This window comes from Bos indicus x Bos taurus, chromosome 20, assembly GCF_003369695.1.
Source record: "Bos indicus x Bos taurus breed Angus x Brahman F1 hybrid chromosome 20, Bos_hybrid_MaternalHap_v2.0, whole genome shotgun sequence".
Lineage (NCBI taxonomy): Eukaryota > Metazoa > Chordata > Mammalia > Artiodactyla > Bovidae > Bos > Bos indicus x Bos taurus.
In genome coordinates, this window is record NC_040095.1 from 3,820,060 (window position 1) to 3,845,888 (window position 25,829).

The following is a 25,829-nucleotide window of genomic DNA, read 5'->3' on the forward strand; positions in this document are numbered from 1 at the left end:
GGACTTCTGGCCTAGTCCATTCTAACCATTTCCTGGGCAGCCTGGGTGCTCGCACTCTTGTCCCCTCAAACCTGATTTCTTTCTAAATGTGTGTCTCTCCCCCATGAGACTGCCGCTGGGTCCCTATTACCTTCAGCAATGGTTCTCAAACGTCAACAAGCATCAGAGTCACCTGGAAGGCTCCTTAAACAGATAGGAGGGCCCCTTCCCAGAGTTTCTGATTCAGCAGCTCTGAGCTGGGACCTAATATTCAGCATTTCTAACAAGGTCCGTGGTGCTGCTGTTACTACTGGTCTGAAAGGCTGTACTTTGAGAACCGCTGATCTAAAAGACCAAGTGTAAACCTTCACCTTGGCATTCAAGGCCCTCCACGACCCTGCCTCCAACGACCGCCCTCATTTTTTACGACATGCTGGTAGACCCACCAATCCTAGTATACCCAGGATCCCAACATGTCCCAGCTCTCCCACCTCCACACCTTGGCCCAGGCTGACACTGCTTGAAATCCTCTGCCCTTCTCGATCCACCCAGTGCCAGGGCCACCTGCCTTGATTTCACAATGTCTAAAACCCAAATCAAAAATGAGAGATAACACCTTTAAAGGTCTCAGTTCAGTGCAGTCACTCAATCGTGTCCAACTCTTTGCGACCCCATGAATAGCAGCACGCCAGGCCTCCCTGTCCATCACCAACTCCTGGAGTTCACTCAGATTCATGTCCATCGAGTCAGTGATGCCATCCAGCCATCTCATCCTCTGTCGTCCCCTTCTCCTCCTGCCCCCAATCGCTCCCAGCATCAGTCTTTTCCAATGAGTCAACTCTTCGCATGAGGTGGCCAAAATACTGGAGTTTCAGCTTTGGCATCATTTCTTCCAAAGAAATCCCAGGGCTGATCTCCTTCAGAATGGACTGGTTGGATCTCCTTGCAGTCCAAGGGACTCTCAAGAGTCTTCTCCAACACCACAGTTCAAAAGCATCAATTTTTCGGCACTCAGCCTTCTTCACAGTCCAATTCTCACATCCATACATGACCACTGGAAAAACCATAGCCTTGACTAGATGGACCTTTGTTGGCAAAGTAATGTCTCTGCTTTTCAATGTGCTTAAAGGTCTACAAAGTAACAAATGTAGGCTGTGGGGGCAGCTACAGAAGAGGGGGGTGAGAAATGATTTTGGCCACAGCAGCAGCCCTGGATAAGAAAGTACCAGCCTAAAGTGACAACCTTGGGACAGAAAATTCTAGTGTATCTATTTAACCAACTTCACCTCAGTCACTGTCCAGTTACAAACTGTCCTTTTCCTCCTGCGGGTTTTCTAACTCTGCCACTCTCCAGCTGTGTGGTGTGGCAGGGGAGGCGGGAGCCTGACTTAGCATCTTCCTCTCTCACTTTCGTCTGTAAGATGAAGATAAAGCAACAGCCTCAAAGAATATGATTAAATGACATAATGTGAGTCAAATGCACACAAAAGGCCCAGCACACAGTGAGTCTCCAATAAATATTAGCTGCTGTTGGCATCATCTCTCGACTTGGAAAAGCGATGAACTTGGTAAACAGCCACAAACAATAATGGGAACAGATAGATAACAGATGTTCTCCTCAACGCGTACGTCATGAGCAGTCCAATGAAGGCTGGCGGGATGCAGAGCTGGATGCAGAGCTGGACGGGCGTGTGTGTTGTGGGTAGGTGGTGAGATGGAAAAACTCAATTGTATGGTATCAAAAGTAGCTCTGTGAGGCCAGTATGGCGATAGATTTAAAATTCTTAAAAATTCTCCAAAAGAGATTCTCAAGCAAGAACATAAAAATTCAAAGCTGTCCATCACAGAGTTGTTTATAACAGCGATAAAAAACAAGAGCAACGGCCTAACTGCTTAATAGTCAGAAGATGGAATTCTACAGAAAAAGAAAAGAGGGAGACGCAGGTGTTTCCCTAAAACATGAAAAGTCGTTCTTAATATATCTTAAACGAAAAGAGTAAGAGTGAAGTAGCAAGTCTGGTATAAGTTCATCTTTAAAAAAAAAAAACCTGTGTGTAGATACAGAAAAAGTCTAGAAAATTTTATTATATTATTAAAAATGATTATCTTTGGTACAAAGATTCAGGTAACATTAATCTTTTGCTTTTCTGTATACTCCCATTTTTCTTATAACCATTGTATTTAAAATTTTAATTTCTTAAAAGAATAAAAACTTTCTAAAAAGCAGCTCCATGAATCAAGACAGAAGAAACGCATCGGTGTCAGCTGTGTGACCATGAGCAAGGAGACTGCTTCTCTGTGCCTCTGTTGCCTCCTCTTTGGAAAAGGGTGACCAGTCTCCCTGCCTGGGTCACCTTCCAAGGTGCCAGAGACAGTGAACGAGGAAGGGCTTTGAAATCTTCAGCTGATAGGCAGGTGATGGTGGTTTTATTGCCCCCAGTGATAACTAGAAGACTCCCCAAGGAGATGCTCAGAGAAGCAGAGCAGCCGGCCTCAGCTGGCGGGCAACCAGTTTTAGTGGACAAAGGTGTGGGCCGGGTAGATGGCCAAGTTTCTCCTCCCCCTCGGACACTGGCTTTCCTCATTTCTCTGAAATGAGAGGGATGAACTTTGACAGTGGTTTCTAAACCACTCCTTTGGTTTTCTTAAATAACAGGATCCCTTTCTCAAATGAAACACAGATTTCCCCATTAAGCATCAGTAGCTCTGTTCCTAAAAAGCAGGCATTCTGACTCCAAGACTCAACTTGCTGTCTATTTCCCATTATTTCAAACGGGAAAAACTATAAAGTATGACACAGCAACTCAGACTGCCCAATAATTTCCTAAAATGTATCTAACACACAATGACACTCTCCCTATACATGATAAACTATCGTGACAGGAGGTCCAATGCTTAAAACAGCCCCTCCTGGGAATTCCCTGGTGGTCCAGTGGTCAAGACTCAGTATTGTCACTGCATTGGCCCAGGTTTCATGCTTGATTGGGGAAGTAAGATCCCACAAGATGTGCAACCAAAAAAAAAAAAAATCCCCTCCTGACCACCAAATCATTACGGACAACCAGTAACTGTGGTGCCGTGAACCTGGACTGCTCACGCAGGTCTGGTTCACTCCCAGAGGCCCAGCCCCTCTGACACTTGCTCCCTTTGCAAACCATCTACCAGTGAGTCTGACAGCTTTCCAATTGCATCTATTAATTCATGAGATTTCCTGCACACCATTTCGTTACAAATGTTCGGCTGAGTTTGGGAGACATGAATATGATGTTTGATGGGTACGATACTGGCTGAAAATGCAGTATGGAAACACGTAGCTTCTAGGAAGTTTGGGTTTTATAAAGTGAGAGGCTGGAAGAATGTCCATGGGGGAGCCATTCTGCAGGGCAGGCTCTGAAAACCAGGGCACCCCAGAATTCCTCCAAGGGGGATGCTGAGTTGGGAAGGCGGGGCTTTGATGCATCTGCACTGTGCATCTTAAAATACGAGGTTGCAGCCAGAGAGTGGAGGCTATTACAGGGCCCCCTTTAGTGCTGCCATTGAAAGGAAGCCCCCTGGAGCAGCTGCCACAGTGGCAGTAACGATGCCACCAGAACAGATAATAAAATAGCTCACACTCAGTGAGCTCTGACATGGGCCAGCTATTCTTCCAAGCATGAATTAGCTCATTTCATCTCCAAAACAACTCAGTGCGCTAGGTACTGGCATCATCCCCATCTTACAGCTGGGGAAACTGAGGCAAGAAGTTAATAACTTGCCTACGGTTATCCAAGCACAGCTGCGATTTGAGGCCAGGCAGTAGAGCTTCTGAATTCCTTTCTGCTCCATAGCACTACACTCAGCCCCGAAGTGGAGACGCTCTGCAGAAAGGGGAGCACACTTTACCATGCCCCCAAAGCAGAAGTGGAGAAAGAGCTGCGGCCCTCAGAACCGCGCAGGGCCCGGTGGCATCGCCATGGGGCCGAGGCAGCCTTACCCACAGCTTCCCGTCATAGTAGTAGGCGCCTAGGAGCTTCACGATGTAGGGGTGGTCGCAGGTGGCCAGGATCTCGATCTCCACGATGTAGTCTTCCAGCTCCTCCTCGCTGTTGGTCTCGATTACTTTGGCCGCGGCCAGGGCACCCGTCTCCTTGTTCTTGGCCTGAAAAGCGGAGACACAGAAGGTCAGCAGGCCTGGTCGGCAGGAAGCTGACCCCTGGGGCTAGCTCAGAGAGGCCGCGCTGGGGGGACACAGGCCGGATGTCCAGATGCAAATAAGGGGCCGAAGCAGAAGGTCCGCTGCTCTGAACAATGGGCCAGTGCTCACTCCTGAAGTCAGCACAGTGGGCATGTGAGACAAACAATGGTCTATGGTTAGTAACAAAAATTTTAAGTACAAGACACCTGTACTATGGGATAAATAAAAATACTAGAACAGCATAGATCTACAAACAGCTTGGAAAGATTCCTGGCTGTTCTATAAAAGACCCAAGTCACTGAAAAATAAAAAGTGGTATGATGCTTTTTATATTAAAAAAAATGGAAAACTACTTTTTCATAAATGCTCACACATGAAGTGTAAATGCATGGAAAACTCTGGAAAGATACTGCCTGACAGCAGGCTGGAGAGGAGCCTGAAATAGGGACAGAGACAAAGGACACTTTTACTCTCCCTGTATTGCTTTAAAGTGTTAAAAGAATGTTTTGAGTATTTATTTGCATTATGTCACATATATTAAAAGCAAAATTAAAAGAGTTTTTCGTGGATGCACTTCACCTGGTCCTAAAAAGGGTTTCTTATTTGATGAAAAAGAGAGTGAGAGAATTTCAGATCTACAAGGATAGATATAATTCTCTAAAAATGGAAAATAAGTGTTGAGGACTTGGAAGAATTAGTACCTCTGTGCACTGCTAGTGGACAGAAAAGCGGTACAGCTTTTCTGGAAAAGAGCTTGGCGGTTTCTCAAAAGGTTAAACATAGAACTACCGCACAGCCAGCAGTTCCACTCCTAGGCATATTTGCAAAAGACCGGCAAGCAGGAATTTGAGCGGTCTCTGCACACCAATGTTCATAGCAGCGTTATTCACAAGAGCCAGATGGTGGAGACAGCCCAAGTGTCTGCCAGCAGATGAATGAAGCGACAAAACGGGGCACAATCAGTCCTCCTGGACCCCAAGTTCCACATCCTCAGAGTCAACCAACTCAAGATCAAAAATATTCAGGCAAAAAAATCAGAAAGCTCCAAAAAGCAAAGCTTGAATTTGCCACGTGCCTGGCAACTATTTACATATCATCTATATCATATTTACAACTATTTACATAGCATTTACATAGACTTCGGTATCAAATGTAATCTACAGATGTTTAAAGTATACAGGAGGATGTGCACAGCTTATATGGAAATACTACGCCATTGATATAAGAGACTTGAACACCCATGGATTTTGGTATCTGCGGGATTGTCCCAGAACCAGTCTTCCTGGGAGGATGATTTACACGTTCAGAGGAGTACTATTTAGTCTTAAAAAGGAAGGAAGTTCTGGCACAAGCCACAACATGGATGAATCTGGAGGACGTTATGCTAAGTAAGAAATAATACAGTCACAAAGGACAAATATCGCATAATTCCACATAAATGAGGTACCTAGAATAGTCAGTAAACTACTTTCATAGGGAAAGAAAGTAGAATAGAGGCTGCCAGGGGCTGGTTACCAGCAGGAGTGAGGAGTTAAGTGTTTAGTGGGTACCGAGTTTCTCTTGGGATGAGGCAAAAGTTCTAGAAATGGATAGAGGGGAAGGCAGCATGAACACTGTGAACAGACCTAATGCCAGTGAATTGTACAGCTAGCATCTGCTACAACAGTCTATTTTATGCTCTGCATATTTAACCACAGTTAAAACTGAGAAAGAGAGAAATAACCGTGTAAAGTAGTGCAAGCGATTTCACCCACAGTGAGCTAGTGCCCAGGAGAAGGGGCAGAGCCCAACCGGTCCCCAGAAGCCTTGGGGTGGGGGGCACTTCTGGGAGTGCCCACCCACTGTACCGCTGGTCAGGGAAAAGGGGGTCCCCAGTGAGAGAGAGCACACTGTCCTCCAACACAGGCCTAAAAGCCGGCGCTCATCTGCAGCCTTTGAACAGCAGTCTGCTGGAAAGCGCATGGAAAACGGGCCACCCTAGACTTCACACCTCGGTGCTGCTCCGAGGACAGTGCCACACGGCACGTGCCTAACAGGACAGCTCCGCCACGTGAGCCGATGGAAACGCTGACAGCTGCGCCACCCAGCACCCTGCGGATGACAACGGGCACTCACGTCACCTCACACGGTAACCCATTCTACGGACTAGAGAGAGGGACAAGGCTGGAACCAGAGGGGCAGTCCCAGAATCTGAACCCAGGTCCTCTAACTTTCAGCATTCTAGCACTGCACACTACTCTCGAAGGTCCCCGTCGCCCGCAGAACGCAGAAGCCTCTGAGACCAGATGCCCTGCCCACGGTACCAGTGATGCAGACACATCCACCCCCACCCGGCCCCAAGCAGCTCAGCGGCCAGCTGGGGACACCCATCTCTGCCGTCAGCAGTGAGACAGCGTGCCTACGGGGGGTGGGCATGGAAACTGGGAGGAAGGAAGTGATGCCAATAGGCAACTTTTACGCTCATTTGTAAATTTATTCTCAGTTTAGGTAAACGTTTCCATTAACTGAGCCGCCAAGTCCGCAGGTTCCACACAGTGACGATAACGCTTTCACGTTTCTCAAGGGCCCACTCCACACGGGACACTTGTCTACACTTCGACACGTGGTCACTCATTTATCTCCTCATCCATCCTGCCAGGTAGGTGCAACTGTTACCTCGGATGAGGAGACTGAGGCAGAGCCCCAGCAACCTGGGTGACGGGGCTGAACGGGAACACAGGCAGCCCCGCTCCCAGGTCTGCACTCCTGGTGGCCACGTGGTCTAGGGAACCTTCCACGTCTGGCCCAGGAGCTCAGTTCAGGGAACGGACTTTGGTGTGGGGCCGTTCCCTGAGGCCATCGTGCATCCTAGACATCACCCTGCTCACCCGGCCCCCCCGGGTCAGGTCCTCCCCTGAACTCAGTTTTGAAAACTTGCTTGGAACGCCTTAGAAATTCATCAGTTAAGCAATCAGGCGCTCTCTCTCTCTCTCTTTCACACACACACACACACTTAACTGATGATGTGCCTGCCCCCTCATTTCTTGTACAGCTGGTTTTTTCGGTCCCACTAGAAGACCATCAACGCATCCTTTCACAGTGCAGCACCCACGCTCCTTCTCCTGTCCAGAAGCAAAGCTAAGGCCCACCCTGCTCATTTACAGAAAAGACAGTAGAGGGCTTCACAAGCAGCTACAGCGAGAGCCAGGTGACCGAGGCAACCCCCGTGGCCAGGCCCTCCTGGTCCCCCGCCACAGCAGCACAGGGAGAGCTAAGCTAGCAAAGGCTGCCTTCATTTATCCATCTCTCACTCCTGAGAGCTGGCAAAGGAGGCTACAGTCACCTTTTCCTGGGTTTCCTTTAAAGGACTCTTCTCTCCTGCAGGTAGAAGAGACCCAGGCAGGGGCTGTTTTCCGGGAGAGCATTAAACCTGTCCTGCCCTCCACCTTGAAGGGCAGCACTGACCACAGGGTCCAGCCTCAGGTGGGGCGCCAACATGGACACGGAGGAATGCCCGCCCCAGCACCTCTCTCTGATTTCACAGAGACCCAGAGCCTGCCAGGACGGGGCTGGCAACAACCATGGCACGCGAAGTGACCTGGCCAAATTAAATGCTCTAATAGCCTGGTTAAGGCAGTGTCATCTGAAAAAAATGCACAGCGTGGGGGTTGTGAGCTAAGTTTTATTTGAGGCAAAATGAGGACTATAGCCCGGGAGACAGCATTTCAGACAGCCCCAAGGAGGCTGGGGGAAGGCCAGTATGTATGTGATTTTGATGAAAGAGGAGTACGTGCAATCAAGCACATATTTTTGGCAGAAGATCTCTGCTAGTCACGAAAAACTGACATCACCATGAAAGATTTTAGTGCTTTTCTAGATATGAGAAGATGCAAGATTTTACTCATAAAATTGTCTCTTGGAAACATCTACCTGAAGACCTGTTCTGCCAGTTGTTCCCAGCGCACAGAGTGCCTGGTTTCTGATCTCCACTCTGCACTCCCCCAGGGGATGCTGAAGATCAGCAGCTCATAACTGAATCCTCATAGAGGCAGAGGGCAAGTGCCAGTGTGCAGAGGGCAGCAGGAGTTTATCACCTGAAGGCCACAGAGGAGTAATGATCGCTGATCATAAAACAGTTAACACCGTCTGAGCACTCACTATGTGCTGGGACAGGCCTTAAGTAGGATTTCTCACTTCATCTTCAACACAGCCCTTAGAGACAAATACCGGCATTCCCAGTGTACAGATGAGGAAACAGATTCAGAGAGTCACAGTAAATGCCTCAGGTCACACAGCAGATGGGGGGTTGAAGGGTGAATCCAAATTCCAGCCTGACTATCTCAGAGAGCCTGAGCTCTACATCACTTCTCAGCATGCCCGTCCTGGCAAGGGCCCAGTGTTCCCTGCGCCACCTCCCTTTGCTAAAGACAAGCGACAACCACAGCCAATAGCAACCACTCATGGTCAGAGTGCTTGGTAGCTGCAGAGGACTAGAGAGCCAGGATTTAATCTGCCCAGGAGTGAGGTATCAGCCATCACGCCCATTTCCCAGATGAGCACACTGAGGCTCAGAGAGATATCAGGACCCACCCAGGACTGGGAGCCGCAGTGGTCTTACTCCCAGTTCAGTGTTCTTTACTACACTAGGCTGGTGGGAATCAGTTTATTCCCCATTCATTCATTCAAGCATCATTTACGGAGTGCCTATTATTTGTGAGGCACTTTTCCACTGAAGAATTTCTTCCTAAAGGTTGGAATTATTGCCCTCCCATAACATAACTCACCCTCCCCTGATCTTTCTTCAGAGGAGCCAACCCATTCTCATTCCCCATCCCCAAGCTGTAATGGGGCTGATCCCATCACCATATCTAGAAGCAGGTAGATGATTTATGCCGTCCAGTCAGTACACTGCATTCCGTCTTACCACAGTGATTGGTTCAAGGACAGACATGTGATCAAGTCAGCCAATGAAATGCAATCTCAGAAGACTGCCCTAAGCTCTCTTTCACTGCTAGCCTCTGGCACTGCCTACCACAGTCAAGCTGCCAGGTCATCATGCTCCCAGGGGAGCCTGAAAGCGAAACTAACTCCAAAGTAGCAGAGCTTAGAGAGGGTCCAAGAAGACACTGCTAGATCCCCTCAATTAATTTTTACAAGAGCATTGTATTATTAAGAGCCTCTTTTTTCTTCCAGCAAAAATTGTTACTTTTAATCAAATAGGATGAACAAGCAAGCAGTAGGAAAAAAGATATTTTGTAAACTCTTTCACCTAGAAAGAATTAAAGTATTCAAATATGCTGAGATACTAGTATACTAGCTATGTATATATATGTAGACATATACCATAAATGTGTACATATTAAATAATGCATAACATAGAATAAATCCATATAATAAAATACCTAACATTAAAACGATCCTGAATGTGATTTATTCCTTGTTTGACATTTCAAAATGCATTTCTGAACTTTGTATCTCCTTTTGGTAGACATTAGGGCCATTATTTATCATTGCATTGTGATTAAGTCTGTTCAGGTTCACAAAACTTGTAGAGAACACAGTGATGGACATTCAGGTTTCCTATTCAGTGAAGAAGACACAGTGACTGCCCTTAAGTTCTAACATGAGGTTGTAGGATGGAGCAGATGAAAGCAGCTTGGCTTCTCTTGGTCTGGAACTTGAGAATACTTACATCTATAAGAGCCTCATTTTATATATGCAAGAAAACTGATGCCCAGAGAGGTGAAGTCATTTGCTCAAGGTCACAGAGCAGGTAAAACAGCAGGGCTGGAAGTTAAATAGAAGCCCACGTGACTTCAAAATCCATGTTCCTGACCATTTTGCCAGAGGTTCCTGTAAATTCTGCAGTAGGAGAAAGGGGACACGATAGCCAAGCTCTCTCCAGAGTCTGATGTGAGGGCAGCGTGGGGAGTGGGTGGGTACTGGAAAGCTAAAGGTTGTCCACGTGGATGGGACACAGTGGGAGTTGACAGACAAGAAGTCATACAAAGAACAAACGGCCATCTGTGGCCTCTGACGTCCGTCTCCCACCGACTGAAGCGAGACTGGGGTCCAGGGAAGGACGGACGGCAAGAGCCCCCACCCAGCCCTGCACTGCTGGCCAGCGGTGACTAGCGCCTCGCCCCACACCCTGAGAGCAGACACACAGTGGCCACTTGTGTTTCCCGCCCAGGCACCTCTCTGGGAACAATCCTCCCCCTTGTGCAGCACGGGCCCGGCCCCAAGGAGGCGGGAACCACCCTTCCAGCAGAAGCCCCGCCCAAGCCAAGGGGCCCAGCCAGGGGCTGAGGGCTTCCTGAAAGTCACCCACACAGCCGCCGCCAGCTGGGGACGGCCCCCAGGCCCTCCCTGCCCTCCTGGCTGCAGGCTGACCGCTGTGTCCCGCCCTCCCCCTCCTCCGGGGAAAGGACTGATATCACAGAACACAGCGACCAGAAAGAACATCAGTCGCCCCTCTCAAACCCCAGCTCCCAGTCCCCAGTCTGCAGCTGGGGAAACTGAGTTTATGAAGGTTATGCAGTGCCCAGAGTGCAGTCTGCAGTGACTGTGTTATCTGCAGAACCAAACAGAGTAAACGAGAGCACAAAAGCTGAAGGGCCTGACTGGCGGGAGGTGGGGGGGTTCCTGTTCCCGGGGCGCCACTCACTTCAGGCCTGGGAGCCCATGGAGCTGCCTGGAAATGAATCCTAAAGCAGGGCAGCAGGGGGACTGGCCTGCATCCGTTTTCCTCTGAGGACTCACAGCACCAGTTGCTTTTGGGAACTGCCTTTCACTCTTCGTGCAAGAGATTCATGAGGGGCTGAGCCCACCCAGTCCTGGCACACAGCCCAGCCCAGCCACTCAGTCTTGACCCTCTCAGTCACACCCAGTGGCAGACCAACAGGGTTGTACCCAAGTGGTCTTTTGTTTTTTGTTTTTTAATTTTTTGCTAAACTTATCGCCTTATACATCTTTTTTTCTTTCTCTTGGGTTGCTAAACTGTAAGATGGGAAGGCTAGAGGGTCTTGCAGCCCATCTTGCCACCCCTTTGGAGAGCCTGCCTGAGGATGAGGCCAAGACCAGAGAGGCCACAATGGAGGAAGACATACACTGAGGGTCTGTGGGACACCTGGAGCCAGCCGGTCCTGAAGCAGGCCCTGCCTTAGACTCCCTTTGGGATGACTGTCTTTTGCCACCAAAAAGGAAATGAGCCCCCAACTCTGGGGCTGTTCCAGCTGACAGTAGACACCTATGAAAATACTTCACCATGCAACACTTGTGTAATGAGAACCACCTTCACTCCCAACAGCACCATCATCTACAAAGTGACCTGTACTGAGGCTTCTCAGAGGGCCTGACGGATAAAATGGGATCAGCAACCCACGTGGGAAATGCAGTTGCTCACAGGCCCCAGGCAAACAGATTCTTCCGCCACAAGACTCTTCCTCCCCAAAAGCAGAGAAAGTCACATTACACTTTTAAATTAACAAAGAAGGAAAAATGACAACCTCCAATGCTGGTAAGCAAACAAATGGTAAAATAGGGAAATTCATTATTGATGAGAACATAGATTCAGTCTCATCAAGATCAAAACTGGCAACAGATTTTCAGAGCCTAGAAAATACCTTTTAAGCCAATTAGCACTCACTCCTGAGATGGTAAGGCCAGGAAATAATTCCGAAAAAGACAACAAAATAAGTGTACTAGGGTCCAATTCACATTAGCCCACAATAATCGCAAACAAAGAGGGAATAACCTAAATATTCAACCCAAGGATGATGGTTAAATTAACTTAGTGGGATATTAAGCAATCCTTTAAAATGATAAATAGGAAAATAATACAGTAATAAGAAAAAGATAATTAAGCCATAATAATAAGTAAATGAAGCTGGATGATAAAATTATAACTAAGCTATAACTGAATCTCCCGCCTGTACTGCGGGAGACCCAGGTTCGATTCCCCGAAGAAGGGAACGGCAATCTACTCCAGTGTTCTTGCCTGGAGAACCCCATAGACAGAGGAGCCTGGCAGGCTACAGCCCATGGGGTCGCCAAGAGTTGGACACAACTGAGCGATTAACACTTTCACACTTCACTTTCTGGACCAGGAGGTTCTGAAACACAGATTAAGGAATCCAAGTGGTTTCTAAAGGTGATCTTCACTCAATGGACATCTAGCAATCAGCCACAGGGGTCTTGGTGAGGACTGACTGGGGTTGAGGCACAGAAAGTGGCCCTTTCATCCAGAACTTGCTTTAAATGCTTCCAGGGATGAGCACCTGTCCTCTCAGGAACCCCCCTGAACTGCACTATCAGGATGGTAGCTACTAGTCTCAGGTGCTGAAACTTAAAATGTAGTTTCCCGGTTACATTAACCCCAGTGAACAGTAGCTACTATACTGAACAGAGCAGATACAGAACAGCCTCATCACTGCAGAAAGTTCCAGTAAGTGGGCAGCTCTGCACTTGAGGCTGCGCCTGGCAGAAAAGGCATTCTCACAGAGGTGAGGGAGCATCCACCGCACTCGAGTGTACCAGCTCCAGTCTCAAAAACACGCATTTCTTTTTCTAGGAAGGAACAAAAAGCTTGAGTGCAGAGAGGGGGAAGAAGAACCTTGGGTGGGCATCAGTTGTGAGGTTGCCTAGCAACCTGGCTGGGCGGCAGGCGTGAGCAAAGGCTCGCAGCTGACCTGTCAGATGAGCAGCCACGGCCAGCAGGTCAGAGCCAAAGAAAGGAACAGTCAAGGCGAAAGGTCTCTGTTTCCCTCGTCCCCCTGACTGACTCTGGACACCGAGCCAGGCCTGTGTCCAGAGAGGTTGAGGCCACTGGAGCCAAGGAGGGGCTGGTCTGCGCCCCACAGTGTCCAGCTAGGCTGTCCCTGCCTGCACACAGTCAATCTTTGCGTGGTGACAACGGTCACCAATCGTGGGGAAACCTTCAACTCTCAATTAAGGAAGGAGGAAGTTGGGCCCTGGAGGAAACCAGGGTCACAGTGAAACCCGCCACGTGTAAGGGAAGGGCTCAACATCAACTCGAGCAGGGTGGTCCACGGGCCGTGGACAGGATGGGTGGCAGTCGTGGCCTCGGGCTCAGACGCTGCCACCGCCCTGGGCTGGCAGGCATGAGTGGGGGGCAGAGTGGAGCCACAGCACCGCAGCCCCACCTTCCCGAGGCTTGAGTCCTTGGGGGTCAAGATGCCAAAGGGCCTGCCGAGGCCTCCTATGGCCTCTTGAGGCAGGATAAGGAGTATCCCACCTTAGCCAGCATGGGTCCACAAGAGATGCAAAGCCCTGCCATCTCCTCCTGTTGAATAGGAAACAGGCCCAGGTAGGGAGGGTGACTTGGCCCAGGTCACACAGCTAGGAAGTGGCTGCCAGGACTCCGCTCAGGTCCAACCCTGTGCCTGGTGCGCTTTCCCCTCCAGAGGACACTCTCCAGGAGCTCCTGCCCAGTGGCTGTGTACACCAGTCCCTTTCTCCCGTCTCCCTCGCTGCCTTATACTGGAGACCCTCTTAGGATGAGCCCTCAATGGCTCCCTTCTGCCGACGTGATAAAGCCCAAATTCCGGGGCCTGGCGCCCCTGGCCCTGGTGATCTGCCCCTTCCACTCTTCCAGGACCCCATTGCTCCCCTGCAATCCCCTCCTGCGACAGCCAATGCCTGAGGCCCCCTACTTCCAGGCCTTGCTTGATGCTCCTTCCTCCATGGGGAGTGCCTTCGCCATACCTGTGTTTAACCACTCCACAAAGTCTAACTCAACCCCAGCCTGCTCCGTGAGATGTTCCCAGAACCCCAGCTCCCATCCCCTGCTAGAACTTCTTCACACCTTACTAGGGCTCTCATCACAGTCCACCTGGTGCCACAGTCCTTTTATCTGGGGTCTTTGTTGCTGTGCATGGGCTTTCTCTACTCCTGGTGAGTGGGGCTACTGTCTGGCTGCAGGGCCTCTCACTGCGGTGGCCTCTCTTGTTGCAGAGCACAGGCCCTAGAGCACGGGCTCAGCAGGCGTGGTGCACAGGCTTATTGCTCTGGGGCCTGTGGGGTCTTCCTGGACCAGGCATCAAACTTGTGTCCCCTGCATTGGCAGGTGGATTCTTAACCACCATACCACCACGGAAGTCCTCCACAGTCCTCTGTGTTCACAGATTCTCTCTCTGACCTGACTGTGAGTCCTGCAAAGCTAAAGCCCATCTCTGATTCGTCTTGTCCTATCCCATACAACCTGTTCCAGAACAGCCAGTGGGTGGATGGGAACATGGGTGGTGGGTATATGAGCAGATGAGAGAACAGCTGGGCAGATGGGAAAGTGGATGGACAAACAGGAAGCGGGTGGGTGTTAGGGGCGTAGGTATAGATGTATAGAATACTATACTGTGGATGGATGGATGGGTGGGAAAATGGGTAGGAGGGAGAGTGTATGAAAGGATGGGTGTGTGGGAGGATGGATGGATAGGTGGATGGGAAGATGAGCAAATGGGCTGACGGAGAGATGGACAGACTGACAGATGAATGACACACTGAGTAAGAGGGAAAATCAGTGGATGGGAGAAGAGACGTACGAGAGAGAGGGGTAAAGGAGTGAAGGTGTGTCTAGGGAGTAGACCGGCATCAGATCTTCCTCTCTTCCCAAAGGCACCAGAGACCACCTTGTTGCTGGCTCCTACGGACACCAGCCTGCTGGGTGTTACTGCCTTCACCTAGCACTGTGTATTTTTGGTTTTTAAAAGCCTAAAACCACGTTTATCTTGTTCACCAATGTATTATTAATAATGTTAATTATTAATAATATTATTAACGTTACTCTATCTGGCCAATATGTATTTTAAAATAATAGACAGATGGATGGGTAGATGAATGGATGGGTAGATGAATTGGTGTGTATCTCCTTGTAAACAGACAGAAGTAGGGCCCTCCAGGTAAGAAAGGAAAGTGACAAGAAGTCCACTGTCTCCTTAACACACTGAGATTCCTGAATCTAATCTGGTCTCTGGTTTTGGAAGATAGGCCCTCTTTACCTTGGGGGAGCCAAAGCCTTTGGCTGGGCCTGGACATACACAATTAATGACAGGAAACCACTTCCTGATCAATAATCGCCAGGCCAAGTTTCAGTTCAGTGAGAAACGAAACGGCTGAGTTTCAGAACAAGTGACACTTAAGGAGGGCCAAGAGCATGAAGCACAAAAGCAGAGAGTGACACGGCTTTAAAGACAGGCATTCAATCTCTCACTCCCTCGGGGAAGAGAACCCTGGCAGGCCATGCTGGCACAGCAGGGAAATGCCAAGCCTCAGAACCCTTCTGGGCCAGCAAATAAAACAGTAAAACCCAAACAGGATTGGCCCTGAAGATACCACACCAAGGCCTTGGCCAAAAACCCACGCAACCTGGCCAACTTGGCTGAGGATGTGGGAGCTTTCGGCTCTCAGATCTTCCAAAGTGCTAGGGAATCCAACCCCGTGGACCAGATAGAGGAAGTGGGACAGGTGACAGGGGGCTCTGCCTCCTGAGACTCCTGCTCCCACCTGTCTCAAGCTCCCTCTACTCAGAGGGCAGAGTGCTGAGTCACGGGCGGGGGCGGGCAGCCTGGGGTCACGAGCACAGGGGAAGGAAGCACCTTTATCCAGGCCCTGATGTGAAGAGCCGACTCACTGGAAAAGACCCTCATGTTGGGAAAGGCTGAGGGCAGGAGGAGAAGGGGATGACAGAGGATGAGACGATTGGATGGCACCGTCGACTCAATGGACATGAGTTTGAGCAAGCTCTGGCAGACAGCAAAGGACCAGGAAGTATGGCGGGCTGCAGTCCATGGGGTCGCAAAGAGCGGGACACAACTTAGCGACTGAGCAACAACATGCTCCCTGCACCAGGCCAGGCACTTCACTCAATCTTCACACGACCTGGGAGTCACGTACTCTTATCAACCCTGTTTTCCAGTCAGTCCCAAATCTCAGAGGAGTTGAGGCTGCCCTGTGGTTTCAATTAACAATACTGTGTGTGCTGGGTTTTTTTAATTATTATTATTCCAAAAGCATTATGTACCTTTTGGCTCTCTGAGCACCATGGCGGTCAACAAGAACAAGTGCCTTATGAAAGGAGGTAAAAAGGGAGCCAAGAGGAAAGTGGTTGACCTGTTTGCTAAGAAAGACTGCTATGACATGAAAGCACCAGCAATGCTGAATATAAGAAATGCTGGGGAGCATGAGTCACGAGAACTCAAGGAGACAAAATCGCACTGACAGCCTTAGGGGTTGTGTTTTGGGTTTTTTAACATTGATTTTTATTTATTTGACTGTGCTGGGTCTTAGTTGTAGCGTGTGGGATCTAGTTCCCTGATCAGGGCTCCTGGATTGAGAGCACGGAGTCTTAGCTACTGGACCACCAGAGAAGTTCCAAGACTTGTGTTTTTGAAGTGAGCTTGGCTGATCTGCAGAATCATGAAGCTGCATTTAGAAAATTCAAGCTACCTACTGAGGATGTTCAGAGCAAAAAAACTGCCTGCCTAATAGCCACGGCATGGATCTTACCCACTACAAAACGTGTTCCATGACCAAAACAGGGCAGACCGTGACTGGAGTTCACAGTGATGTCAAGACTACCGAGGGTTATCTGCTTCACCTATCCTGTGTGGGTTTTACTAAAAGACGCAACAATCAGATTTGGAAGATCTATGCCCAGCACCAGCAGGTCTGCCAGGTCCATAAGATGATGGAAATCATGACTCGAGAGGTGCAGACAAAACTTGAAAGATGTCATCAACAGACTGATTCCAGAAACACTGGAAAAGACACAGAAAAGGCCTGTAAATCTCTTTATCCACTCCATGATGTCTTTGTTAGAAAAGTAAAAATGCTGAAGAACAGCAGGTTTGAATTGGGAAAGCTCATGGAGAATCCACGGTGAATGCAAGAGTTCTGGAAAATGTCCCGGGGATGAAACAGGTGTTGAAGTTGAACAGGCTGATGGATATGACCCACCAGTCCAAGAATCTGTTTAAAAATCAAGACTTTTAATGGTGCCAAAACATCTTACCTGTTATTTTTTAAAAAAAGAATTATGTACTCGTTAAAGAACATCTTCAAAATATAATGGTACCAAGAAGGAAATCAAACAAGGCATCATCCCAGAGATAACCGCCTTCAGCAACTTGGAGCACCTCCTCCCAGGATTCCACAGTATGGATGTACCTAGATTTGTCTGGCAAGTCCACGCCAGCACTTCCCAGCTGTGTGGTCCCAGGGGACTTAGGTGACCACTCTGCCCCTCATTTCCTACTTAGAACAACAAAGATGTTAACAGTTGCGGCCTCATGGGCTGCTATGAGCATTCAGTGAGTTAATGCGTCAAAGACGCTAGGAGCAGAACTCAGTCATAGTGTGCATTCCACAGTAACTCACTCATGCTTTTTTTTTTTTCCTCCCCACTAATGTATTTTTGCATACTTCACAAAAATGGGATTTAACTGTATACACTGATATGGCATTCTCCTTTTTACTTGGCAATATGCCATGACCAGCTGTTCAGATCACAAAACACTCTTCCACAGCATCCTCTCCAACTACTGCAGACTGAATGGTGGGTCCACCACAGATCTAACCAATCCCGTCACTGGACTGTCTATCCTGGTCACATGTGCTGTGTTCAAAAGCCTGAGACGCGATCTACAGACAGCCAGACAGGTCTCCAAACAGCAGGGCCACTGCACCCCTCACAGGTCACACAGGCAGGGACCCTGGATAGGTCTGAGATGTGAAGCCACGCCTGGGTCAGTTCTGCTGAGTCCTGGCTGGGTGCCCTTGGGAACTGGTCTTATAAGATCACAGGTGCAAAGACTCTTTGGTCCTGCTTGTGAGAGGGACTGTATTCTCCCCATTTTCCAGAAGGAAAAGAAGCTTAGGATGCTCAGAGGGATAGCTTCACTAGCCCAAGTCACACAGCGAAGACAGCAGCCTTCCTGCGATTCACAGGGTGAAGAGTGTCCCCAAGTCCGGAGCCTCTGAGGAAGGCTCTTGCAGGAGGTACGGAGCGGTTCCAGGGCCTTCCGAAGTACACCCTGCTGGCCCCAGGAGTTGGTCCTGCATACAGACTGGAGACTCAGGACAAGTGACAGAGGCTGGCACTGGCACCTGGGGTCCAGATTCTTCATGAACAGAAGCACACCAGTCACTGCTCCTCAGCCCCAGCTGTCACCTCAGAGTGGGGCTAGGGATGTTAAGGGCACCCGAGGGAAAAGAAGGCTCGAGAAAGATCTAGGCCTCACCAGTCTGGCAGCAGAGCCGACCAAGAGGCAAATCGAAGGTAGAAGGAAACTCAAAGCCCAACAGAGAGGCATGCCAGCTCCGTCAGGGCCATTCCTCAGGGCGACAAAGCCAGCTCTGTGGGAACCTCCTCAGAGGGCCAAGAGTTGGGTCTGGGACGCCAGACACGCCAGGCCAGAGCTTTCCAGGAAGAAGGGCGAAGGGGAGCGAGGCAGTGGCGCCGGCTGCTCCCCAGGGCGTGACTGCCGCTCTTCCAGACACCCGGGGTGGCCTCGCCTGCGCTGGGCCAGCGGGCCGGGGGGCGGGCACAGAACTTGCCAGGCAGCAAACTTCCCCAAGGGGGCCAGTAAAGAGCCTCTTTACTGAATCACGTTCATCCTCACAGCCCAGCGGCAGGGGCTCACTGGGAAAGAGTTCACCTGCCAATGCAGGAGACATGGGTTCCGGCCCTGGTCCGGGAAGATCCCACATGCCACAGAGCAGCCAAGCCCACGCGCCTCAACTACCCAGCCTGTGCTCCAGAGCCCATGAGCTGCAACCACTGAGCCCACACGTCACCGCTCCTGAAGCCCGCAGCCCCTAGAGCCTGGGTCCACAAGAGGAGACCCCTCAGTAAGCACCCGGAGCACCGCAGCTGGAGAGCAGCCCCCACTCTCTGCAACGAGAGGAAAGCCCACATAGCAACAAAGACCCAACACAGCCAACGATAAATAAATAAAATTGTTTTTAAATAATAATAACCCAGCAGTAGATTTTAGGCTGATTCCCAAGACCTGAACACCAGCATCTACCCAGGAGCAGCCTCCAGTGTGACAGACAAGCGGAGCTGGACCAGGGGCCTCAGGGGACTCTGCCTTTGTTAATCCTCAGAGAGCTGGGCCAGGCAACCTGGTCAACCAGCAGAGAACCACAGTGATGACATTCCCATCCACCTCTTCTTCCTCCACGCTGGGCGCCGTGTTAGGGCTGGCCACACATCTCCATCCTCACAATCTCTGAGGGAAGCACTACTTTGATCCTCGTTTTACAGCTCAAGATACTGAGACTCAAAGAGCAGAGGTGACTTTCCCAAGGTCATACAGCACACAGCAGGGGAAGCCAGGAGAAAGCCTAGAACTGATTTCAGGGCCGGCACCCATCACAAGTGCTGGCTGGGGCGGGCGGGGAGCTAGGACTGGCCTTCACTATTCATCATTCACTTATGCAGCAGTTATTAACTCAGTATCTACTGCTACTACTAAGTCGTTTCAGTCATGTCCATAGACGGCAGCCTACCAGGCTCCCCCATCCCTGGGATTCTCCAGGCAAGAACTCTGGAGTGGGTTGCCATTTCCTTCTCCAATGCATGAAAGTGAAAAGTGAAAGTGAAGTCGCTCAGTCGTGTCCGACTCTGAGCAACCCCATGGGCTGCAGCCTACCAGGCCCCTCCATCCATGGGATTTGCCAGGCAAGAGTACTGGAGTGGAGTGCCACTGCCTTCTCCGAACTCAGTATCTACCACGTATCTATTATCCACGAAAGATGGATTGATTACTCCCTGCTCTCCAGGACTTTACATCCTCTGAAGAAAGAAAATAAATAACGTGACAGACAAGAAAATCCGTTTGTGACAGGGGCTCTGAAGGAAATCAGCAGGGAGCCATCACTGGTCAGGAGGGAACAGGGGAGTGGAGACCCACAGGACAAGAAGGAGCCAGCTGTGCAGCCACACAAGAGTGGCTGGCAGCATAACCAGCAAGTGCAAAGGCCCTGAGGCAGAGAGGCTGAGCTTCCTTCAGTTCCTCTCAGTGGCCCCCATCTTCCCTTAGATGGTGAGGTTGGCTCATGCTAAGTCTTCAGTCCCTCCACGCCCTCCACCCTTAGGGCCTGGATTCTGGTTCTGGTACAGCCTGTTATTAAAGAGGAAAAAAAAAAAACCTATAGGAGAAGGAAGAAAAAAAATGTAGTAAAGGGGAAAGCAGAAAGAAAGGGGAAGAGAAAGAAGAGTGAGCACGAGGCGGAGGGGCAGGAGGAGGCAGCCCTGTGACACGCCCCCCGCCCGCCCACAGGAGTGCTCAGCGCTTTCGGATCCTGGGGCACCAGCAGCCCACCCCCGCCAGGGCCCCAGGGGCACCCAGCTTCCCCCCACGCCAGCCCCTTCCCCTGCCACTTCCTCTGCTCACCCTGCCCGTGACTGTCACCACTTCCTCTGCATGAGAGGCCACCACCGCCGTCCTGGGGCTCAGATCCAGTGGAGGCTGAGGCAGGCCGGAAGAATGGCCCATTCCTGGGCTCACAAATGTCAGCGCTGCCAGAGATACCACAGTGAAGGCACCCTGGACCCTCTCCTCCCGATAAGCCCCCTTGTCTCCCCCTCCAAGCTGCACAGCAGAAAAGGCACAGGCTTCTGGCCAGAGATACCTGGGTTTAAGTCCCAACTTTGCCATGGAAGAGCTCTGTGATGCTGAGCAGGTCATTGTCCCTCTCTGGGCCTCTGCTTCATCAGGTGAGGCTACTCACAGGTCTAGTGGACTGTGAGAATAGTCTCCTAGAGTCCAGTAGAATAAACGATAGACAAGAAGGGAGGGGCACTTCCCTGGCAGTCCATGGTTAAGATTCTGCTTCCATTACAGGGGGCACGCGTTTGATCCCTGGTCAGGGAACTAGGATCCTATAATGACACGTAGCAGGGTCAAAAAAAAATCAACTCCCCACTCATTTATCTTGTTTACATGCTATCGGCCAATACCCACATGAGGTTTTCCAGCATCCCAGACTAAGTGGTTTACACGGGTTATTTCAGACAAAAAGCCCTATAGTGTAGCTAATGAAACCACGGCATAGGTAAGTACTTTTCTCCAGGACCACACAGCCTGCAAGGGAGAGGGCTGGGCTTCAACTCCAGGACCACACCCAAGTGCCCAGACCACCTCTGGTGCCTGGCAAACATGAGCTGCACTTCCCATCTCACCCTCTCTGCTCTCTCCTGACCCAGCTCTCTAGAACCCTCCATGCCCACATACATCTGCTTCTCGGGTTGGTCACCTTCCATCAGTCACTTCCCTGCCTGGGCTCTGACCTGGGCTCCAACCACTGCTCTGGCCTTCCCTCCCACACGTCCACCTACTACCCCTGGTTCCAGTCACCAGGCCGTGGCCACTCTGGCCCAGCCGCCACTCATCAGTGGTCACCTTGGCCTTGGGCAGCCAGGACATCTGGATCTGGCATCCCCCAATTGTGGGGGCCAACCACTCCCTATCCAGTAACTATCCAAAGATCACTCTCCTCTAACACTACACGAGGCTGATCTCAGGACGGGGTCAGACCCTGGCAAGGTAGGGCAGGCAGGACAGTAACCATGACGTCCACATTCCTGAACGTGCCATCCAAGGCGCTCTTCACTTGGCTCCCACGCACTACTCTAGACCTGGCTCGCACTGGCCAGCTGCCCAAAGCCAAGCCCAGCTCCCAAATAATACACTGAACACAGGACTTGAGGAGGCAAATGAAATACGTACAGTGGGTCAGGGAGGGCACACAGTGGTAGAAGCCAGTAGAAGCCAGATATATGCTGCCCAGTACCGAGCCAAGGCCACTACTGAGCATCTGAACCACAGCTGGACCACAGCAAGACGCAGTGTAAAAGCCAAATGCACAGATTTTAAAGGCTTTGCATGCAATGAGAACTTTAAATATCTCTTTCTCTGTTGATTACACGCTGAAATGACAGCACTTTGGATATATACTGGGGTAACCAAAATAGACTATCAAAATTCACTTCTGGTGTTTTTCCTTGTTGGAGTGCGTCTACTAGGACACTTTAAGTTGTGTGCGTGGCTCCTGTTACATTCCGCTTGGACATTCTCCTCACTTCCAGCAGACATGACCCCGCATGAGTGCATGCCGGGCCATATCAGCATATCTGATCGGGGCTTTTATGTGAATGCTCATGATGTCAAAATGCTGGCAATCACTTCAAATTTGGTTCAGCCACCATGCGAGTCACGCAAACCAGTCCACAAGCCCTATCACGCTCAAGGGCTACCGGGGGACAACCTGAGGCCTCACTGCCTGGCTCTCTCCTGGCCTGGGCTTCCTTCCCTCTATCTGTCTGTCCTGTCCCCATCTCACCCGCCCTGCCCAGTGGACGCTGTCCCCTCTCACCGCCAGTCCCATCGTGGTCCTGTGCTCTTGCCAGGGCAGAACCTTCCTTTCCTCCCCCGTGTGGCCTTGAAAGCATCAGGTTAGGTGGGTAGCTGGCTCATCCTGTGTGCCTACGAGCTACTGATCTGATTCTCCCAGCTGCTCAGTGGGGTGAGTGTTGGTCTCAGCCCCACCAAACACATGGGGAAACTGAGGCAAGCCACTCACCTGACTTCATACAGCGGCTAAGTAGGGCAGCCAGGATTCAAAGTCAGGTCTGCCTGGCTGCCAGGCCCAAGTCTTGTATCACACACCTGTGACAAACACAGGTGAGCATGGCTGTTTGCGGAGCTGAATCCAGGCACGTTTGTTTGTAGGAGGCAGCAGTGCTCCACAGGAGCGATCTTGCCCCCCAGGGGACATGTGGCCTTGTCCAGAGACAGTTTTGGCTGTCTTAGCTAGGGGCAGGAGAGGGAGGTGCTGGCAGTGGTGTCATTTTGTAGGTAGAAACCAGAGATACTGTTACATCCTATAACACACAGGCAGCCCCCATGACAAAGAAGGAGCTGCCCCAAATGTCAGTAGTGCCAAGGTGGGGAGCCTGGCATAACAAACAAGCTCTTAACACTGAAGTCCTTCTGTTTGCCCCCAGCTTAGCTGCAGTAACTGGTCGGGACCTTCTTTGTTTCATAGCAAGAGCATCAGCAATAATGAACCATCTTCCTTTCCTGCCCACTTCCTGGGTGGGGATCAGGTGCTGAATGTATTACACCTTTCTAAGTATCTTATCTTTCAAATCATCGCCTTTGTTTTATAGATAAGAGTCTGGAGGCTCAGAAGGGGGAGTCACTTGTTTGGGGGTGCAATCCTGATCCTCCTGAGCCCCAACTGTGTCCTTTAACCTTCCTGCTCCACGCCCTTGGCAGCAGCTGGGCCTGGGAGTGACCCATCCCAGGCTCTTTTCTGGCGGCAGCCCCTGCAGGGAGCACAGGTTCAATCTCTGGTCAGGGAACTAGAATCCCTCATGCCGTGCACCAGGCTCAAAAAAAAACGGGGCGGGTGGGGGGGGCAGTCAACTCTCCACTCATTTATCTTATTTACATGCTAATGGATGACACCCATGCAAGCTTTTCCAGCATCCTGGACTAAGTGGTTTACACAAATTATTTCAGACCCAACAACAGAGATATTCCCCTAGTCCGAGTAACTTCAGGAAGCCAGGGGACACTGGGTGGAGGTGAGGGCTGGCTGAGCAATTGCTTAGCTGCTCTAGACCCAGACAGTGCGAGGTCAATGCAAAATCTGCCACTTTAGACCCCGTGGGCAGGCGACATCCCCAGGAAGCTCGGGTAACCTTGGTTTTCGGACCCAGCCAGGAACCCACTCACAATAGCAAGGACTTGTGTTTAAAAACACTAGGCTGAGCGGAAATAAGGTTACAGCCTGGGGGCAGAGCTCTTTCCGGAGGCGAAGGGGAGGTGCACAGGGATGAGGAGACCTGGGCAGCCCCCGGAGGAAGCGGAAACCCAGGCTTTAAATTCAGGCAGAGTCGAGGTGAAAGGAGCTGCCAGGCTGGGGAGGGCGGGAACCTCAGCTTTGTCTGAACTGGGCGGTGGGGCAGGATGTGGCCCCAGGGTTAACAATGGCTCTCTGAGCGGAGGGCACCTGAGGTTCCCACCCGGAGGGCAGCCGCTGCCAAGGCCCCGGGTTCCCAAAGGACTCGGGGGAATGGCCTTTAGTGAGGGCGAGGGGGCAAAGGGGCTGCTAGGAACTTATCTCATTTTCTTTTAAAAATCACGCTCAAAGAAGCATCACTCCTTCCACGGAATAATTCCCTTCCAGGAGTTAAGCCTAAAGGATGATTTAAAATACACAGTCAGTTTTGCTATAATGCTTACTTGTTAAAAATGTCAGTTTTGTTCCAATACCACTGATGTATCAGGGAACGATTTTATCAAAATGCTAAATTCACATCTGCTTATGTGTTGTCTGCCAGAAACACGAGGTAAACGCAGAAAACTTCACCCAAGTGAGCCAACGCAAACGAATACGCACAGAGGGCACAGGCCCCTCACGCCTGTCAGCAACCTTTGAGACACACCCGTCCGTCCCATACGGGGGTCCAATTTGCCACCTAACTTCAGAGCGCAGAGTCTTGGCCACTGAACCACCGTGGAAGTCCCCATAATTCTATATTTCTTATCCACAAAACTTGTATAAAACTCTGCTACTTGTTTTTTTAGGCAATCTTTATTTCTTCTAATTTGTTGGTGAAGTTTCTGAGTGTTGTACCCTTATCCCCATTTGCTCACAAGGCCTCTGATTTTTACTGCATGATTCTGCACAGTTTAGGGATTTTTAGGAAGGCATTTACATTACAGCAGAACTGACGGTATCGTGTAAAGGGTTTAGCACAGCGCCTGGCACATGATAAGCACTTAAATCAATTTAACTTGTTAACAGTAAAAAAAAAAAATTTACGAGGGGATTACTTAAATATCCAAAAAGATTAAGATCATGGGGGCACCGAACCATCCCAGAAAGTATGTATGAAGCATTTAGAATAACACATGAAGAGGTTTTAGGAATGAAAGATGGCATAAAACACCGTAGCTTTGTAGATTACAACCTTGCATTTTAACCAAAAATTTTTTTTTCTCCATAAAAATCAATTATGGGCTTCTCTGGTAGCTCAGCTAATAAAGGAGACCCCAGTTCGAATCCTGGGTCGGGAAGATCCACTGGAAAAGTGATAGGCTACTCACTCCAGTATTCTTAGGCTTTCCTGGTGGCTCAGCTGGTAAAGAATCCACCTGCAATGTGGGAGACCTGGGTTCAATCCCTGGGTTGGGAAGATCGCCTGAAGAAAGGAACAGCTGCCCACACCAGTATTCTGGCCTGGAGAATTCCATGGACTGTAATAGTATGTCCATATTTAAACAAATATTTTTTATCCATAAAAATCAATTAAGTCTGGAAGGAAATATATCAAAATGTTAACAGCAATTGATGGGACTTAGGGTAATGTTTTTCTTTTTAACTAAAAAAATTTTGTACTGTACTCCTAATTTTACAAATCATAAAACTTTTGAAAGCTTAAAGACAACATAAGATGACAACTAGAGCAATCTTCAGGAAGCAGAAGAAAAATCTCAGCCTGTTAACCCAACTCATCAGGTCCACGGGCTCCCTGCCTCTGTTCAGCATTTGAGGGCCTGCTTCACCCACAGCTATGAGAGTGGGCACACCCAGTAAAGGCAGATTGTTCCATTCAACATCACACCAAACGCTTCCCTTTCCATCCTGTCTTCAAAGATTATTT

The 25,829-nt window shown here is 50.0% G+C and overlaps 1 protein-coding gene and 1 pseudogene across 1 annotated transcript in view; one reads left to right on the forward strand and one right to left on the reverse strand.

Moving 5' to 3' along the window:
* Positions 1-25,829, reverse strand: part of STK10 (serine/threonine kinase 10) — a 124,453-nt gene that overhangs the window by 94,746 nt on the left and 3,878 nt on the right. The window contains exon 2 of the mRNA XM_027520253.1: positions 3,953-4,117. Within this exon, the coding sequence (XP_027376054.1) occupies positions 3,953-4,117 (165 nt within the window). The remainder of the gene's footprint in view (positions 1-3,952; positions 4,118-25,829) is intronic.
* LOC113879009 lies at positions 16,190-17,442 on the forward strand (annotated as a pseudogene).